Here is a 21223-nt window from a genome sequence, read left to right as displayed (position 1 = left end):
TCCAAAACGTCACCTATCCATGTTCCCCAGAGATGTTGCCTGACCCGCTGAGTTACTCCAGCACTCTGTGAAACGTCACCTATCCATGTTCCCCACAGATGCTGCCTGACCCGCTGAGTTACTCCAGCACTCTGTGAAACGTCACCTATCCATGTTCCCCAGAGATGCTGCCTGACCCGCTGAGTTACTCCAGCACTCTGTGAAACGTCACCTATCCATGTTCCCCAGAGATGCTGCCTGACCCGCTGAGATACTCCAGCACTCTGTGAAACGTCACCTATCCATGTACTCCAGAGATGTTGCCTGACCCGCTGAGTTACTCCAGCATTCTGTCTGCAGCAGAGCAGAGTCAAGGCTGAGAGTCAGGGGAGCGATATATACTTCAAATGTTGCTAACTAAAGTCCTATAAAGCTTTAATCTAACAACTCTCCACAATCCCCGATTATTTGTCTCTCTAATTCACATTGACTATTTGGGTGCTTATAGTACAATTCCAACAAGGTCCCCATCCTATTTCTCAGTTCCACCCATAAAACGGAGGTCCCTTACAGCCAGAACCAGGTGAATTTATAATGGGAAACAAGGAAATGGCAGACTAGTTAATAGCAACGCGTTTAGAAAGCAGTTACGTCAAAGTCAGCATGGATTTATGAAGGGGAAATCATGCTTGACTAATCTTCTGGAATTTTTTGTGGATGTAACAAGTAGAATGGATAAGGGAGAGCCAGTGGATGTGGTGTATCTGGACTTTCAAAAAGCCTTTGACAAGGTCCCACACAAGAGATTAGTGTGCAAAATTAGAGCACACGGTATTGGGGGTAGGGTATTGACATGGATAGAGAACTGGTTGCCAGACAGGTAGCAAAGAGTAGGAATTAATGGGTCCTTTTCAGAATGGCAGTCAGTGACTAGTGGGCTGCTGCAAGGCTCAGTGCTGGGACCCAAGTTATTTACAATATATATTAACAATTTAGACGAGGGAATTAAATGTAACATCTCCAAGTTTGTGGATGACACAAAGCTGGGTGGCAATGTGAACTGCGAGGAGGATGCTATGAGGATGCAGGGTGACTTGGGTAGGTTGGGTGAGTGGGCAGATGCTTGGCTGATGCAGTATAATGTGGATAAATGTGAGGTTATCCACTTTGGTGGCAAGAACAGGAAGGCAGATTGTTACCTGAATGGTAGGTTAGGAAAAGGGGAGGTGCAAAAAGACCTGGGTGTCCTTGTACATCAGGCTTTTGCAGACGGCGCAAACTTTGTTTTTTTTGCGTATGTACTTGGTCACACCAGGCCAGTAAAACATGCTCTGTGCCTGTTGTAAGTTTGCCTCCACGCTGTGGTGGCCCCTGTGGATGGCGTTGAAGTACTTGTCCCGGAGAACGGCTGGGACAACTGCATTGTGACCCTTGACTATAATCTCGTCCTGTATCACCAACTCGTCACGAACCAGGAAGTATGTGCGGGCCACGAGCGGGGTGCTGTGTTGTTTATCCGGCCAGCTACGCCGGATGACTGCAGACAGCAATTGTAAAGTCTCGTCAGCAGCCATGTGCTCTGCCAGGTTGCTCAAACAATCAGTAGGAACATACGATACCTTCATTACTGAGAACTGGTCCTGTTCAGAGAGGTGTTGTTTGTCGGTTTTGCGTGGGGCTCTTGATAGCGTGTCAGCTATGTGCATGTCCTTGTCTTTCTTATAGCCAATGTTGAAATCAAATTGCTGCAGCTGCATCATCATCAGTTGCAGGCGAGCTGGGACAGCGTGGATGGGTTTGTTCAAGATAGTGACCACCGGCTGGTGGTCTGTTTCTATAGTCACAGACTTCCCAAAAATAAAGTCCTTAAATTTTATGCAGACGAAAACTACTGCGATCTGGGCGTAACGTTGTTCAGTGTCAGTTAGTGTGTGAGAGGCATAAGAAACAGGCTTGTAGTCGCCATCGGTAGTGGTCTGTAGGTAAGCAACGCCAAGTCCATATAGGGACGCATCACATGTGAGTGTTACTGGTAACTCCAAAGCGAGAGTAGGTGAGAGTAGGCGAGAGTAGGTGAGAGTAGGTGAGAGTAGGCGAGAGTAGGCGAGAGTAGGCGAGAGTAGGTGAGAGTAGGCGAGAGTAGGTGAGAGTAGATGAGAGTAGAGGAGAGTAGGTGAGAGTAGGCGAGAGTAGGCGAGAGTAGAGGAGAGTAGGCGAGAGTAGAGGAGAGTAGGTGAGAGTAGGTGAGAGTAGGTGAGAGTAGATGAGAGTAGGTGAGAGTAGGTGAGAGTAGATGAGAGTAGAGGAGAGTAGGCGAGAGTAGAGGAGAGTAGGTGAGAGTAGGTGAGAGTAGGTGAGAGTAGATGAGAGTAGGTGAGAGTAGGCGAGAGTAGGTGAGAGTAGATGAGAGTAGAGGAGAGTAGGTGAGAGTAGGCGAGAGTAGGTGAGAGTAGGTGAGAGTAGGTGAGAGTAGGTGAGAGTAGGTGAGAGTAGGCGAGAGTAGATGAGAGTAGAGGAGAGTAGGTGAGAGTAGGCGAGAGTAGGTGAGAGTAGAGGAGAGTAGGTGAGAGTAGGCGAGAGTAGGTGAGAGTAGGTGAGAGTAGATGAGAGTAGGTGAGAGTAGGCGAGAGTAGGCGAGAGTAGGTGAGAGTAGGCGAGAGTAGGCGAGAGGTGAGAGTAGGCGAGAGTAGGAGAGAGTAGGCGAGAGTAGGTGAGAGTAGGTGAGAGTAGGCGAGAGTAGGTGAGAGTAGGTGAGAGTAGGTGAGAGTAGGTGAGAGTAGGTGAGAGTAGGCGAGAGTAGGCGAGAGTAGGTGAGAGTAGGCGAGAGTAGGTGAGAGTAGGTGAGAGTAGGTGAGAGTAGGCGAGAGGTGAGAGTAGGTGAGAGTAGGCGAGAGTAGGTGAGAGTAGGTGAGAGTAGGCGAGAGTAGGCGAGAGTAGGCGAGAGTAGGCGAGAGTAGGCGAGAGTAGGCGAGAGTAGGTGCGCAATTTGAGAGTGTCAAAAGCTCTTTGGTGCTGCGGATACCAGGACCATGCAGCGTCCTTGTGTGTCAGTTCTCGCAGGGGGGCAGATATGTCGCTGAGGTTGGGAATAAATTTCCCCAGGTAGTTGACTATTCCAAGGAACCTTTGTAGACTCGCAACGTCAATAGGAACTGGCATTTCGCTGATAGCTGCAGTCTTTGATGGGTCTGGTCTGAGACCATCACTTGTGAAAACATGTCCGACGTAAGTAACTTCTGGGACTCGAAACTTGCACTTCAGTGGATTGAGTTTGAGCTGAATGTCTTTGGCACAGTCTAGTACTTTCTTCAGATTAGCATCATGTTCAGCCAGGTCGCGTCCGTAGACGAGAATGTCATCAACAATGATGGCTCATGGATACTCAGCAAACAATTGTTCCATCGCACGCTGGAAAACTTCGCTGGCGGAGTTGATGCCAAAGGGCATTCTCAGAAATTTGTATCGGCCAAAGGGGGTGTCGAACGTAGTAAGATTGGACGAGTCTGGGTCCAGTGGAATCTGCCAAAATGAGCTTTTGGCATCTAGAATGGAGAATACTGATGAGTTGCTGATTTGAGCAGCAACTTCCTCTACTGTTTGCATAGGGTAGTGTGGGCGTTTGATAGCAGTTAAGATCTCTGGGGTTTATGCAGATACGGATCTCCTCCTTGTTTTTCTTTGTTGTGACCACCATGGTGGAAACCCAGTCAGATGGGTCTGTAACTTCAGCTATAACACCCATGGAGACCATCCGCTTGTTCATTGTGAACTCTGTCATGCATGGCATGCGGAATGCAGATGTGGTGCTCGGACCACAGGAGCGACGTTGGGATCAACGACAATGTGGTATTGGAGGGGCAACTTGCCAAGCTCGTTGTTAAACAGTTCCTTGTATTAAGAGAGTACTTGCTGAGTGGGCCCGTCAGCAAGAAAGAGTTGATGGACAGCACGGCCAAAGTATACCAGGCCTAGATCGTGGCATGCGTTGATACTGAGCAAAGTCTCTGAATCCCACTTGACAATATAAAACTTTAAGGTATGGGGCTGCGTGTCTATGGTGCACTTTAAATTAGTTTGTCCAAGTAGGTGTAGAACATCTCCCCCGTAAGCCCGAAGCGTGGCCGAGGCCTTTTCAGTACATTCAGCATTACGGATTTTTAAAAACTCTGATAATGAGATGACGTTGCATTTTGCCCCCGTATCAACCTTAGCAATCAAAGGTCTGGTTACCTCATGGTCAAGTTGCTCGTTAGATGAAGGGAGGAGAGAATGGATTGCTGAGCTGGTATCAGTACTTGCTGAGAGCTGAGCGGGGGATGGCAAGTCAGGCTCTAGGCATTCGTTATCAGCAAGTTTATGTTGTAACAAGTGCAGGCTTGTCCTTGGGGAAAGTACTGCAACCGCGGAGGGCTTGGGGAGACCCTGACCACGGGGAACAGTGGAGGAAGAGACTGACTCTGGTGCCTTCTCACACAGTGGGAAACTTTGATTCTGCTGTGTGGGGATGTTTTGTGTTGAATTCTATAGTGTGTTGAGTCCTGTTTATTTTTATTGTATGGCTGTATGGGAATTCATTTCACTGTGCCATCTGGCGCACGTGACAATTAAATTTATCTTGTATCTTGTATCTTGTATCTTGGAGGTGCCTGAGTCGCACGGGAACGGCAGCATCTTGCAAAGCGGTTTAATTTCTTGCAGAAATTACAGGTTTTATGGTAAGCAACACAGAACTGCCAACCCGTAGCTTGCCAGCTATTTACAATATATATTAATGATCTGGATGAGGGAATTGAATGCAACATCTCCAAGTTTGCGGATGACACGAAGCTGAGGGGCAGTGTTAGCTGTGAGGAGGATGCTCGGAGGCTGCAAGGTGACTTGGATAGGATGGATGAGTGGGAAAATGCATGGCAGATGCAGTAGACTATTATCTGAATGGTGGCCGATTAGGAAAAGGGAGATGCAACGAGACCTGGGTGTCATGGTACACCAGTCATTGAAAGTAGGCATGCAGGTGCAGCAGGCAGTGAAGAAAGCGAATGGTTTGTTAGCAATCATAGCAAAAAGATTTCAGTATAAGAGCCGGGAGGTTCTACTGCAGTTGTACAGGGTCTTGGTGGGACCACACCTGGAGTATTGCGTACAGTTTAGAGGGAGTACAGAGAAGGTTAACCAGACTGATTCCTGGGAAGGCATGACTTTCATATGAAGAAAGATTGGAAAGCCTCCGCTTGTACTCGCTAGAATTTAGAAGATTGAGGAGGGATCTTATAGAAACTTACAAAATTCTTAAGGGGTTGGACAGGCTAGATGCAGGAAGATTGTTCCCGATGTTGGGGAAGTCCAGAACAAGGGGTCACAGTTTAAGGATAAGGGGGAAGTATTTTAGGACCGAGATGAGAAAAACATTTTTCACTCAGAGTGTGGTGAATCTGTGGAATTCTCTGCCACAGAAGGTAGTTGAGGCCAGTTCATTGGCTATATTTAAGAGGGAGTTAGATGTGGCCCTTGTGGCTAAAGGGATCAGGGGGTATGGAGAGAAGGCAGGGGTGGGATACTGAGTTGGATGATCAGCCATGATCATATTGAATGGCTCTGCTTGATTAAGGGTTAGGTCTATGCTTTCAAGAGAGAGCTAGATAGGGCTCTTAAAAATAGCGGAGTCAGGGGATATGGGGAGAAGGCATGAAAGGGGTACTGATTGGGGATGATCAGCCATGATCACATTGAATGGCGGTGCTGGCTCGAAGGGCCAAATGGCCTACTCCTGCACCTATTGTCTAGGTCAGTATTATGAAGAAGTTCACCCCATAACTTCAAGCATACCTCCAACAAGCTTGTCACAGATGAGTTCATCGCACAGATCACAAAACTGGCAGCGTACAACCATGTGTTTCAAGTCGCCAATAAAACATTCAATCGGTTCATCAATTGTTGCATACGAGCATAAAACTTGGTACATTCAATAATGTAGTTCGAGGGTAGGCTGCACAACTGTCTGAACTTTGCAAGCAAAACGGCAGGGTCATCAATCGTCTCTGCAGGCACCAGGACCTGTCCTGTCCAAAACGGCAGGCTCGAATGTAAAATTGTTGGCATGATTCATTGCTTCAGGTCTCACTAAGTTGAGCAATACAGAAGCTCGCACATTGGGGGGGTTGTTGCGATGAACGATGAGAACATAGTGAGTGTAGTCACGCTCGAAAAGACGCCAGTGTTCAGCAATGTCACAGTCAAAGATCAGAGGACTGGACGGCGAGATGAATTTGCCATGATAGAGATAACTGGCACATAAACTAATTTAAAAAAAACAAAACCTGATAAACGTGAACGGAATAGGTCAGACTCACTCTATGACACCATGTAATGAGTGGAGTCAAACACATATCAAGATACAACACATGTTTATTAAATCTATGCACAGCATCGATCTGCAGGACATTAAGGATGAGAGGGGATCTTATTGACACATATAAGATTGTTAAGGACACGCTAGAGGCAGGAAACATGTTCCCGATATTGGGGGAGTCCAGAACAAGGGGCCACAGTTTAAGAATAAGGGGTAAGCCTTATTGTGAGAGTTGTGAGTCTGTGGAATTCTCTGCCTCAGAGGGCGGTGGAGGCCGGTTCTCTGGATACTTTCAAGAGAGAGCTAGATAGGGCTCTTAAAAATAGCGGAGTCAGGGGATATGGGGAGAAGCCTGGAACGGGGTACTGATTGGGGATGATCAGCCATGATCACATTGAATGGTGGTGCTGGCTCGTAGGGACGAATGGCACACTCCTGCACCTGTTGTCTATTGACATTACAGTTCCTAGCAGCTACTCATACTGAATGGTGCAGGCAAGCTCTTGTTAATACAAGACGCATATTAGGCGAGCCACTCCTAATAAGCACTACAATTGGCTAGTAGGAAATAACCGATCTACAAGCAGGAATGGGGTACTGATTTTGGATGATCAGTAATGATTATATTGAATGTCGCTGCTGCCTCGAAGGGCCAAATGACCTACTTTGCACCTATTTTGTATGTTTCTATGTAAACTTTGCCCCTCTCGCCTTAAAGCTATGCTCACCAGTATTTGATTTTTCTATCCTTGGAAAATGTTCTGATTGTCTACCCTATCCATGCCTCTTATTTTATATATGTGTCTTTTTACAATACTGCACACAACAATATGACAAATGGGGTCAAATTTCAAATTCCTTCAAAAAAGTTGACAAGCACTTTATTGGGTTCATGACTAACATAGTATCAACAAAAAATATAAGAAAAGATAGCACGTTTCCAGAAATGGCATCAGAATACACAAATGCATTTTGTGTAACGGTTGTCGCGTGGTGTCCACCAGTGATCTGGTTGGCACAGTAAGTACAAGTATTTCTTATTCCTTTCTATGTTTATGAATACCACATGGAACAATAAAATTGCAAACACCATTTCCACTTCATTCACCTGATCATGTAGGAGAATGCTGCATCCATCTGAGTGGACACCGCAACGCGCGTTACACATTATACACACAAACGTACGTTACATTATTAGCTAAAACCAAACATTTTCACCAATGTGATCTAAATGGTACATCATCTTATGGATTTGAACTATATCGATGGCCGATGATTCATCAGAACTTGTGATTTGGGCTGATTTTTTAGTAAATAAATGTCTCCGTAACGGTCTTTGTGGAGCTTCCGGAAGTTGACACTAAGGAATGAAGTTAGCGACTTGGTCCGTACAAAAGGTAAACAAGAGACAGTGTGTTGCCAAATTGAAGATTAGCTCCATTTCTTAGTTTTGACGACCAATTTATGTCCAAAATTATTTTTTAATTGATTTTAGAATTTCGGAAAATATATCGTAAACGGTCGTTGCCTTTTTGACACCATGATACTTTTGATATATTAAATTGGAAAAACGATATTATCTTTATGTTCCTGTATTTTTCTCCTGGTATTGATGAAGATATTTCCAAGATCATTATCAAATGATAATGAATCCCTGGATCATTATCAAAACGTATATGTATGAGGGGCCATATGAAGTTTATTTATGAATTAATTATTCATGACTAAATGTGGCAGCATTTTTAATGTCACAATATTGCTGTCCAAGATTTGTATGTCATGAAAAAAGTTTTTGACTTTCGGTCTTGAAGTTATCTAATTTATATCTGTTATTTATAAGGTTTCACATGATGGGTCGATTTTTGTTAAGAACAGTGTATCGGTGCAAAAAACTGAATAATGATCTTGTTCCTCAAAATCTCTCCAGTATTGTAAAAAGACACATATACTTGTACCCGTGCTACCTGCAACCTCCTGTGCTGAAGCAAAGCAAGAATTTCATTGTCCTATACAGGGACACATGACAAAATACTCACGAACTGGAACTTGAACTCCTGCATTCCAGAGAAAACAATCCAAGTCTGTCCAACCTCTCCCTGTAGCTAAAACTCCCTAATTTTGTTAGATTGATGGGCAAGCAGGTGAGCGAAAAAATGGATGACGAGGGAAACTGAGGTTCAGGTCAAGAGTAAGAAACATAGAAAATAGGTGCAGGAGGCCATTCGGCCCTTCGAGCCAGCACGGCTATTCAATATGATCATAGCTGATCATCCAGAATCAGTACCCCGTTCCTACTTTCTCCCCAATCTCTTGATTCAATTAGCCCTAAGAGCTATATCGAACTCTCCCTTGAAAACATCGAATGAATTGGCCTCCACTGCTCTTTGAGGCAGAGAATTTCACAGATTCATAACTCTCTGAGTGAAAAAGGTTTTCTCATCTCAGCCATAAATGGCCTACCTTTTAATCTTAAACTGTGACCCCCTGGTTCTGGATTCCCCCCACATCGGGAACATTTTTCCTGCATCTAGCCTGTCCAATCCCTTGAGAATTTTATATGTTTCTATAAATCCCCTGTTAACCTTCTACATTCCAGTGAATATAAGCCCAGTCGATCAATTCTTTCATCATATGTCAGTCCCACCATCCCGGGAATTAAACTGGTGAACCTACGCTGTACTCCCTCAATAGCAAGAATGTTCTTCCTCAAACTAGGAGACCTAAACTGCACACAATACTCCAGGTGCAGTCTCACCAGGGTCCTGTACAACTGCAGTAGGACCTCCTTGCTTCTATACTCAAATCCTCTCGCTATGAAGGCCAACATGCCACGTGTTTGCTTCACTGCCTGCTGTACCTGCATGCTCACTTTCAGTGACTGATGTACAAGGAAACAGCAGGCAGTGAAGAGAGAGGAAAGAAAGAGGTATGGGGCAGGTATAAGCAACTGGGATCGTGTATCCCTGGAGGAGTTTTGGGAACTGAAGAGTAAGCGTAAAAATAGAAATCAGGAGGGCAAAAAGGGCACAGGAGATAACTCTGGCAGATAACATTAAGGATAATCCCGACAGACTTTAAAAGTACATGAAAGGAAAACGGTAACTAGAGAGTGGGACTCCTCAGGAATCCAAGCGGTTAACCCTGTGTGGAGCCACAGGAGAATGGGCAAGTTCCTCATCAAGCATTTCTCCTCTGTTTTTACCGTGGAGAAACACAGGAGGACTGGGAAACTCGGGGCTGTCAATGAAAGTGTTTTGAGAGCAGTCAATATTACGATCAAAGAGGTGCTGAAGGTCCTGACGCGTATGAAGGTAGACACATCTCCAGGACCTGATCAGATATATCCAAGGACACTGTGGAAAGCTAGAGAGGAAATTGTTGGCTGAGATTTACAAGTGGTCCTTAAATACAGGTGAGATGCCAGAAGACTGGTGGGTGGCATGTGTTGTGCCTCTTTTCAAGAAGAGTTGCAGGGAAAAGCCTGGAAAGTACAGGCCAGTGAGCCTAACATCTGTGGTCAGAAAGTTACTAGAGGGTATTCTGAGGGATAAGATAGGTACATGGAAAGGATAGGTTTAGAAAGATATGGGTCAAACGCAGGCATGTTGGTCGGCGAGGGCAAGTTGGGTCCAGGCTGTATGACTCTATGATTCTAATCCAGGCATCATTCTGGTTGATCTCATCTGCACCGTTTTTAACTTAATGACATACCTGTAGCTGGGCTTCCAGAAATGCATGCAGTACACTAAGTACAGTATCATCAACAATTTGTACAGCAACATGATGTTCCAAATGTTATAATCAGTATCTTTCCCAATGAAGACAAGCGTGCCAAATGTGCTCTTTACCACCTGTTGACCTGAACCTCTTTGCAGGGAACCATGCACCTGTATTCCCTGGAACTCTCTATTCTGCATCAATCCCCAGAGTTCTACTATTTACTGTGTGAGTCTTGACCTGGTTTAACAGGCCGCAATCAGAAAAGCTACTTGCCACACTGCTTTTTCCTGCAAGCTAATTTTGAATTCAATTAGCTTACCTTAGATTCCATGTGATCTAACCTTCCAGGCTAGCCAACCATGCATGACCTTGTCAAGGGCCTTACTAAACTCCATATGGACAACTTCACTGCCTTGCCCTCATCACTCCCCTTAATGACCAGAAACTAACGGCTGTTTGTTCAATCTCCTTCTCTCAGCTTCCAGTGTTTATTCCAGAGGAAGCTGTAGGGATGGTTTTTGCTATCCCACTCCACTCTGCTCTGGATAACTGGGACACATGTCTGACTGCTGTTCATCAACCATAGCTCAGCGTTCAACACTATCATCCCGTCCAAACATCACCAAACTCGAAAACCTGGGATTTTGTACTTCCACTTGCAACTGGATCATTGATTTCCTCATCAGCAGAACTCAATCAGCGCGGATCAATAACAACATCCACTCCTCAATGACCATCAACTCGGGGGCACTTCAAGGCTGTGTACTTAGCCCTCTCTCGTTAAACCCATGACTGTGGCTAAACACAGTCCAATGCCATCTACAACACTTCTGTGGTTAGCTGAATCATTGGTGGTGATAAGTCAAGATAAAGGACAAAGATAGAACCTGGTATCTTGACTGGTTCCCTCATGACCTTGTATGGGAATTCCAATGTACAGAATATTTCAAAAAATTCAAAACCGGCCACGACTAAAAATAGGTTGCCGTTTTAAAAATCGGTAATTTTTGAGTCAAAGACGGTTGCGATGCTAGTTGAAGGTGGTTTCCGGAGGTTGCAGGTAGTGGAAGATCTTACCTTCCACTACCTGCAACCTCCGGCAACCTATTTTTAGTCGCGGCCGGTTTTGAATTTTTTGAAATAATCGCTGGAACATAGAAGAAGCGGAAACCACTTTCTACCATTGACTGACAAAAACCTCCGGGAACCGCATGGAAACCTTGGTTGGGGCGCAAAGTCTCCAGAGGTTTCTGTTCAGGTTTCCTAAGTGGGACAGGGGCATTTGAGCTACTAAGTGATAATGATATGTTGGTGAAAAGGGAGATTAATCCTGAGCATGTGGGGTGATGAATGAGGCTTGGACATACACCATGAAAGATAGGGTCCTAGGGAATACTGAGGAGCCGAGTGTGTATGTGCAAAGCTCCACGAAGATGGCAGCACAGGTCGATATCCCGATTAAGTATAGAGAATGTAGGCCTTCATTAGTCAGAACATTGAACACAAGTGACGGGAGGTTACAAAGCACTGGCCATACCTTAGCTGGAGTACTGAATGTAGTTCTGGTTGTCACACTCTAGGAAAGATGTGATGGTGCTAGAGAAGATGCAGAGGAGAGTCACCAGGATCTTGCCTGGGATGGAGCAGTTATGAGGAGAGGTGTCTGGGGTTCCTCAGTTCCTCAGGGAGAGACACCTGAGTACAGAGGTTATGGGGAGAAGGCAGGAGAATGGGGTTAGGAGGAAGAGATAGATCCATGGTGATCATGATTGAATGGTGGAGTAGACTTGATGGACCGAATGGCTTAATTCTACTCCTATTCCTTATGACCTTATGACAGACGGGAAGGCCAAGATTTTTTTTTAAATGATGAGTGGTGTTGATAGGGTAGACTGCAGGAAACGTTTCAAGTTGAGTTTATTGTCATATGCACAAGTATGATGAGGTACATGTACAATGAAAGTCTTGCTTCAGCAGCATCACAGGCACATACACTCAGCCAAACACACAGAAACAAATTACACATAGATTACACACAGAATTTCTAAAAGAAAGACTTGGCAAATAAAGAAGACAAACACAAGTACACAATTGGAAAAATTATAAGTCCAAGGTAGTGCAAGAGGTGGACCATAGTGTTCCCTTGTCAAGGCAGGATTAGGATTGTGCGCAGACTCAAAGGGCTGGAGTAACTCAGCGGGACAGGCAGCATCTCTGGAGAGAAGGAATGGGTGGCGTTTCGGGTGGAGACCCTTCTTCAGACTCGACCCGAAACATCATCCATTCCTTCTCTCCAGAGATTCTGCCTGTCCCGCTGAGTTACTCCAGCATTTTGTGTCTATCTTCGATTTAAACAAGCACCTGCAGTTCCTTCCTACACATTAGGGTTGTGCGGGTTTGTTCAAGAATCTGATTGTTTGATTCTCCCTTTATCAGAGCGGAATGAAACTAGTCGACACTGATCCAGACCAGTGAAGAGGAAGAGATATATGTATTTGCATACTTTTATGCAAGCAAAAATTTAACTGTGACTTGTCACATGTGACAATAAAGTATTCCATTCAATTCAATTCTCTGTCATGAGATGATTAGCTTTTCAGTCTTTTCCACCAATGCAAGTTACATTCACTGAATCAATAGACAATAGGTGCATACAGCCAGCACTGCCACTCAATGTGATCATAGCTGATCATCCACAATCAGTGCCCTGTTCCTGCCTTCTCCCCATAACCCCTGACTCTGCTATCTTTAAGAGCTGTATCATTCCTGTATACCTGTTCTACGCTCTCACCAAGGCCTTTACATCCTTCCTTTGAGTCACCTGATTTGGATCCAAAACACCAGTTGAGACTGATCTTGTGTTTGAGATCATCGTGGATCCTGTACAGGCATTTGAGATTAGTTTAATTTGGCATCATGTTCGGCAATGACAAAGGGCCTGTTTCTGTGCTTGATAGATTCATCACAATGTCCGCACCATTAACTTGGTAGTTAATGTTGTTTATGAAACCCAGGATAACATGTGCTGTTATAACACGTTCTGTCACCTCAACTGATTTATGTTCATACAAATGTTTCTGTGGCACATCCTTTAAACCCGTATCTTTACATTATTATTGATTTACTTTGCTCTTTTTCTCGGAAGGTATCTCCTCATCTGCCATATGACATTGCATTCCACAGGCCTGTGTATTGCCTTGTGGACCAATGCTATCCTCTTCACTCTTTACACTTACAAATTTTCTGTCGCCATAACATTGTGTGGTCTAGAAACATAGTAAATATGTGCAGGAGGAGGCCCTTCGGCCCTTCGAGCCAGCACCGCCATTCATTGTGATCATGGCTGATCGTCCCCAATCAATAACCCATGCCTGCCTTCTCCCCATATCCCTTGTTTCCACTAGCCCCTAGAGCTCTATCTAACTCTCTCTTAAATCCATCCAGTGACTTGGCCTCCACTGCCCTCTGTGGCAGGGAATTCTACAAGTTCACAACTCTCTGGGTGAAAACGTTTTTTCTCACCTCAGTCTTAAATGACCTCCCCTTTATTCTAAGACTGTGGCCCCTGGTTCTGGACTCGCCCAATATTGGGAACATTTTTCCTGCATCTGGCTTGTCCAGTCCTTTTAGAATTTTATATGTTTCTTTAAGATTCACCCTCATCCTTCTCACCAGAGCCCAAAACAACTAAACTCCAGTGAATACAAGCCTAGTCTTTTCAATCTTTCCTCATATGACAGTCCCGCCATCCCAGGGACCAATCTCGTGAACCTACGGATCGTGAACCTACGCTGCACTGCCTCAATCACAAGGATGTCCTTCCTCAAATTAGGAGACCAAAACTGTACACAATACTCCAGATGTGGTCTCACCAGAGCTCTATACAACTGCAGAAGAACCTCTTTACTCCTACACTGAAATCCTCTTGTTATGAAGGTCAACATTCCATTAGCTTTCTTCACTGCCTGCTGTACCTGCACGCCAACTTTCAGTGACTGGTGTACAAGGACACCCAGGTCTCTCTGTACCTCCCCCTTACCTAACCTAACCCCATTGGGATAATAATCTGCCCCCTTGTTTTTGCCGCCAAAGTGGATAACCTCACATTTATCTATATTATACTGCATCTGCCACGCATCTGCCCACTCACTCAACCTGTCCAGTTCACCCTGCAACCTCCTAACATCCTCTTCACAGTTCACAATGCCACCCGGCTTTGTGTCATCCGCAAACTTGCTAGTGTTGCTCCTAATTTCCTCTTCCAAACATTAGGGCATGGTCTTTGAAGGGGAAGTCCCTGTTTAACGAATTCCTTTGAGGCAAGTGGATAAACCCGGTGGATAAAGGGGAACCGGTGGATGTGGTATACTTGGACTAAAGGCTTTTGACAAGGTGATAAGAGACTATTGCGTTGTAATAAAAAATTATGGCAAATATATATGATAAACAGTTGCGGCCCCAACACCGAGCCTTGCGGCACTCCACTCGCCACTGCCTGCCATTCTGAAAAGGACCCGTTCACTCCTACTCTTTGCTTCTGGTCTGCCAACCAATTTTCTATCCATGTCAACACCCTACCCCCAATACCATGTGGTCTAATTTTTTAGAATTGTAGAATTGTCTGAATATTTTTAAATTGTTACCTGTGCTTCCAAATCCAAGTTATTAATACATAATGAGAAGAACACATTTCAGGAAATATCACACCATCCCTCAGTCCAAAAATAATCTGTCCAAATTCATTAAATAAGTTAACAGCCCTGTCCCCAAAGGGATAGTGGTAAAAACAAATATAAATTAGTCCAATGAATAAACATTTCATCATAATTTGGAATCCAATTAGAAATGTTTTAGAAACAAACATCTCCCTTTTATAAAACCTTTTCCAGATCCTCATTAATTATTAAGTGTGTAGAAAGGAACTGCAGATCCTGGTTTATGATCAGCCATGATTGAATGGCATAGACTCGATGGGCCGAATGGCCTACTTCTACTCCAGTATATCTTTTGAACTTGTACCGAAGGTATACTGGAGATATACCGAAGAAATTAAGTTTAAACTGGAGTCTGAGCAAGGGTTCCGACACAAAACATCACCTATCCATGTTCTCCACAGATGCTGCCTGACCCGCTGAGTTACTCCAGCACTCTGTGAAACGTCACCTATCCATGTTCTCCACAGATGCTGCCTGACCCGCTGAGTTACTCCAGCACTTTGTCTATACTTATTACTTCTTTGTTTCTAAAATTGAATATGATATTCAATACTTGAAGACCCAGCTTTATATTGATCACATTTTCACTTTTATGTCGTAAGACCTTCAGTTAATGAACTCATGGTGGGTTGAACCTGGGAATCAGACAGTTTGTAGAGGGGACATCATTTCTTACCTGAGTTTGAACAGAGGCATAAGGTCCACCAGGGTCAGAGCTCAGCAGGTTTTCACTGTTCATTTTAGTTTTTAGACAAGCAATGTAACGGTTACAGAAATCTTTGCACAGGTCGTTAACTTTCTCTAGTTCCAATAGATGAATACGCAGCACCTGGATTGCTTTCACCATCTGCAAAGCCACAAATGGAAAGACAAATTAAGCAGAAGACAGCACAAAGAAGTTGAGCTAATGGATTAAACAATAACACTGTATAACAGTTGAAGTCGAATCAAATTAACAGCAATCACAATATTTTTTTGAGGCTTTATATTTACCTAGACTGACAGAATATGCATCCATGCTGAAGGAACTAAACACTAAATTCCTCAGTAGAAAAGGTATAAAGTTGATTCACAAAACTTGGATTGTTTTGTCTGGAGCATCCGAGCCTGAAGGGAGACCTGATAGAAGTATATAAAATGATGAGAGGCACAGATAGGGTAGACAGTCAGAACCTATTTCCCTCGGAGGAAATGTCAAAGACAAGACGGCAGAACTTTAAGGTCAGAGGGGCAAAGTTTGAAGGAGATGTGCGGAGCAGATCTTTTACACAGAGGGTGGTGAGTGCCTGGTGTGTCCCGCCAGGGGTGGTGGTGGAGGCAGATATGATAGTGGTGTTTAAGAGGCTTTTATGGATAACCAGGTTCATGGATAACCAAGGAAAGGAGAGATATAGATCACGTCCAGGTAGAGGAGATTAGTTTAATTTGGCATCGTTTGGCACAGATCCTGTGGGTCGTGGGCTGTTCCTGTTTTGTACTATTCCATGCTCAAATAATACACATGAATTCACAAATTCCTGCATGATATGCTGCTCCACTGTGTTCAGCATGGTATCCTGTTTCTCCAGAGATGCTGCCTGACCTGTTGAGTTACTCCAGCACTTTACATGGGATCCAAGGTGTGTTGGCAAACTGGATCCAAAATTGGCTTGGTGGCAGGAGGCAGAGGGTGGTGGTTGAGGGGTCTGAATGTTTGTAACCAGAGATGTAGTGCAGGGATCATTGTTGGGATCAGGAGGGTTTAAACCAGTGTGATGGGGAGTGTGAACCAGAGTCAGCCACAGGCAGTGTTTGGGGGGAAGGTAGAGGCTAAGTCAAGAAAGTCCAGCAGCAAAAACCAGCAGGGCCAAGATAAGGAATGTTGAGGAAATGATTGTCTCGTGTGTATTTATTTCCAAGCAAGAAGGTGGAAGAGGGTAGAGTCGAGATTAGTACATAGAATTATGATGTTGCAGCCATTACAAATACCTGGTTGAGAAAAGGACAGGACTGACAACATGACGTTAAATGTGAGAGAGAGAGATGTAAAAGAGGAAGAAGCATGGCATTACTGAGAGTATGCTACAGCTGCACTCCATGGAGGACTTATCCTGCCAGGCCTTTAGGGTGGAACTAAAATAAGGAAGGTGCGATCAATACTTTGGGATTATCCTGTAGTCATGATTCTGTAAGATAGCTGTGGATAAAGATAAGACTGGTACTTGGGTGAAGGTGCTAAATTGGGGGAAGGCTATTCACAACGCCCTCCATAATGTTTGGGACAAAGACCCATCATTTATTTATTTGCCTCTGTACTCCACAATATGAGATTTGTAATAGAAAAAATCACGTGGTTAAAGTGCATATTGTCAGATTTTATTAAAGGCCATTTTTATACATTTTGGTTTCACCATGTAGAAATTACAGCTGTGTTTATACATGTCCCCCCCCCCATTTCAGGGCACCATAATGTTTGGGACACATGGCTTCACAGGCGTTTGCAATTGCTCAGTTGTGTTTAATTGCCTCCTTCATGCAGATATAAGAGAGCTCTCAGCACCTAGTCTTTCCTCCAGTCTTTCTATCACCTTTGGAAACTTTTATTGCTGTTTATCAACATGAGGACCAACGTTGTGCCAATGAAAGTCAAAGACTGAGAAACAAGAATAAAACTGTTAGAGACATCAGCCAAACCTTAGGTTTACCAAAATCAACTGTTTGGAACATCATTAAGAAAGAGAGCACTGGTGAGCTTACTAATCGTAAACGGATTGGCAGACCAAGGAAGACCCCCACAGCTGATGACAGAAGAATTCTCACTATAATAAAGAAAAATCCCCAAACACCTGTCCGACAGATCAGAAACACTCTTCAGGAGTCAGGTGTGGATTTGTCAATGACCACTGTCCTCAGAAGACTTCATGAACAGAAATACAGAGGCTACACTGCAAGATGCAAACCACTGGTTAGTTGCAAAATTAGGATGGCCAGGTTACAGTTTGCCAAGAGCAACCGCAGTTCTGGAAAATGGTCTTGTGGACAGATGAGACGAAGATTAACTTATATCAGAGTGATGGCAAGAGCAAAGTATGGAGGTGAGAAGGAACTGCCCAAGATCCAAAGCATACCACCTCATCTGTGAAACACGGTGGTGGGGGTGTTATGGCCTGGGCATGTATGGCTGCTGAAGGTACTGGCTCACTTATCTTCATTGATGATACAACTGCTGATAGTAGTAGCATAATGAATTCTGAAGTGTATAGACACTTTCTATCTGCTCCAGTTCAAACAAATGCTTCAACTCAACGGTTCATTTTACAGCAAGACAATGATCCCAAATGTACTGCTAAAGCAAAAAAGGAGTTTTTCAAAGCTAAATAAATGGTCAATTCTTGAGTGGCCAAGTCAATCACCTGATCTGAACCCAATTGAGCATGCCTTTTATATGCTGAAGAGAAAATTGAAGTGGACTAGCCCCCAAAACAAGCATAAGCTAAAGATGGCTGCAATACAGGCCTGGCAGAGCATCACCAGAGAAGACACCCAGCAACTGGTGATGTCCATGAATCACAGACTGCAAGCAGTCATTGCATGCGAAGGATATGCAACAAAATACTAAACATGACATTGCTGTGTCCCAATCATTATGGTGCCCTGAAATGGGGGAGGGACTATGTATTAACACTCTGTAATTTCTACATGGTGAAACCAAAATGTATAAAAATGGCCTTTATTAAAATCTGACAATGTGCACTTTAACCGCATGTGATTTTTTCTATTCCAAATCTCAAATTGTGGAGTACAGAGGCAAATAAATAAATGATGGGTCTTTGTCCCAAACATTATGGAGGGCACTGTACAACGTTGTTTGGCAGGAACTGAAGAAAGTAGATTGGGAGCAGTTGTTTGAGAATAAATCCACATCTGACACAAGGGAATCTTTGAAAGGCCAGCTGGTTAGAGTTCAGGACCAGCATGTTCCTGTGAGGATTAAATATAAGCTTGGCAAGGTTTGGGAACTTTGGATAATGAGAGATATTATATATTTAGTGGAAGGCTTTCTGAAAGTACAGTAAAGGATTGTTGGCCATGATATCTATGCCAAACATGATGCCAATTTAAACTGCACATCTGCCTGCTTGTGATCTGTGTCTCTCAATTCCCTGTCTGTTCATATGTCTGTCTAAATTCCTTTCAAACATTGTGCTCACACTTGCTTCCACTGCCACCCCTAGCAGCACATTCCAGGCACCCATCACTCTCTGTGTAAAAAAACTTGCCCCACACATATCCATTAATCTTTCCCCTTCTGACCTTAAACTGATACCCTCCAGTATTTGACATTTCTATTCTGGGAAAAAGGTTCTGTTGTCTACCCTCTCTGTGCCTCTTGTCATTTTATAAACTTCAGTTCGGTCTTCCTCGGCCTCCAACGTTCCAGAGAAAACAATCCAAATTTGTCCAACCTCTCCTTATAGCTAATACTTTCTATTCAAGGCAATGATTAAAAATTGGGAGGTCTACAAGGGGATATGCGCATTAAGGAAGTAGGTAAGGACAGAGAATTCTACTAGGTCTGTTTAAAGATACAAGACAATTTTGAGAAACAATACAGAAAATGCTTCCCCTGTTGGGTAGTGATGGCAGGAGTTGTGAACTTCATGAGTGTTCAGAATGTAAAGCCTAACGTGATAAAGAATCCTTCATTCAAAAGTCATCAAAATACTTAATTCATTGTAAATGACTTACGAAACAGAGTTATTTTGAAAGAAAGCATCTCCAATGTGTAACTACACTAAAGTAAGTAAGGAAGAAAGGAATATTGTTACAGAGCCTCTGTGGGTTATGAACGCCAGACATATGGACATACGAGCACGCTGCAACAATCAGGTGCTGGGTGGAGGCGGGCAATGCTGAGCACTCACTCACTCGCTCGCTCACTGAGCCAGCGAGGCCTGCTGGCAGCTGCTCTTCCCATCGCAGCTGTTGCTGCAATCCTTTCCCACAGACTGATTTTAATTAATTTCTGGCTTATGAAACATTTGGGCTACAAAGTGTTTGCAGGAACAGACCCTTCGTAACCTCGGGACTACCTATGCAATAAAAACTATATTGAATGTGGAATCATTCTGGATTTGAACATGTTGCTTTGCTCCAGCCGACCTCCAGTCTGATTCTTCAACCTGCTACAGCTCTGACCGTCTAAAACATATGGGCACAAGGTGCTGGAGAGCCTGCATATACATTCAGTTCACAAATGTGGCCTGACCTGATGAGTACTAAAACACACTTTTAAATAAGTTATTTAATAAATATTGAATTATTACTGTCACATGTATGGAGATAACTGTGAAGTTTTGTTTTGCATGGATTCAGCCAAATCATACCAGACATGAATACCGTCAAGCTGTACATAATAAATAAATAATACAGGTAGTGACAAGAGAAAAATGACCACAATGGTTATATTAGAGTATTTAACTACTCATCCAGAACACAGAAGATAAGTAACATGAATGACAATACTGAGTAGCAACAGACGAAAGGGAAGGGTCTTTTGAGCTGTAGACAGAACTGATGGCAAGTAAATGGAAAATGAAGAGACTGCTTTTGATAGAAATCTGAAAGAAAAACAAAACATGCTGATCATGGTCACAGCAGGTCAGGCAGCAGTTGTAGAAAGAGGAAAAGAATGGCGAAAAAAAAATGCTAGGTAGACAAAAATGCTGGAGAAACTCAGCGGGTGAGGCAGCATCTATGGAAAGAAGGAATAGGCGATGTTTCAGGTCAAGACCCTTCTTCAGACTGATTTTGGGAAAAGAAAGGAAGAGGCGAGACAGTAGGCTTTGTGGGGGAGCTGGGAAGGGGTAGGGGAAAGAGGGAGAAGGCAAGGGCTATCTATAATTAGAGAAGTCAATGTTCATACCGCTGGGGTTCATATCGCTTAAACTACCTAAGCAAAATATGTGTTGCTGTTCCTCCAATTTGCGCTGGGCCTCACTCTGATAATGGAGGAGTCCCAGGGCAGAAAGGTCAGATTGGGAATGGGAGGGGGAGTTGAAGTGCTGAGCAACCGGGAGATCAGGTTGGTTAGTACGAACTGAGCGGAGGTTTTGGACGAAACGATCGCCGAGCCTGCACATGGTCTCACCGATGTAGAGAAGTTGACACCTGGAACAGCGGATGCAGTGGATGAGGTTGGAGGAGGTGCAGGTAAATCTCTGCCTCACCTGCAAAGACTGAATGGGTCCTTGGATGGACTCTAAGGGAGCAGGTAAAGCGACAAATGTAGCATTTCCTGCCGTTGCTAGAGAAAGTACCCGGGAAGGGGGTGGTTTGGGTAGGAAGGAACGAATTGACCAGGGAGTTACGGAGGGAATGGTCTCTGTAACTCCCTGCATTTTTTGTCTACCATCGATTTTTCAAGCATCTGCAGTTCTTTCTTAAAAATATATGCTGGTAATCTGAAACAAAAACCTAT

General features: G+C 44.0%; 1 protein-coding gene across 3 annotated transcripts in view; it reads right to left on the bottom strand.

Annotated features, from left to right (window-relative positions):
* Nucleotides 1-21223, bottom strand: part of pknox1.1 (pbx/knotted 1 homeobox 1.1) — a 62180-nt gene that overhangs the window by 17856 nt on the left and 23101 nt on the right. For all 3 annotated transcript variants that reach the window (XM_055645284.1, XM_055645283.1, XM_055645285.1), the window contains one exon: nt 15440-15610. In XM_055645284.1, the coding sequence (XP_055501259.1) occupies nt 15440-15610 (171 nt within the window). The remainder of the gene's footprint in view (nt 1-15439; nt 15611-21223) is intronic.

The sequence above is a fragment of the Leucoraja erinacea genome, chromosome 13 (genome assembly GCF_028641065.1).
Source record: "Leucoraja erinacea ecotype New England chromosome 13, Leri_hhj_1, whole genome shotgun sequence".
NCBI lineage: Eukaryota > Metazoa > Chordata > Chondrichthyes > Rajiformes > Rajidae > Leucoraja > Leucoraja erinaceus.
The sequence above is the reverse complement of the archived record's forward strand: the minus strand, read 5'-3'. Positions and strand labels throughout refer to the sequence as shown.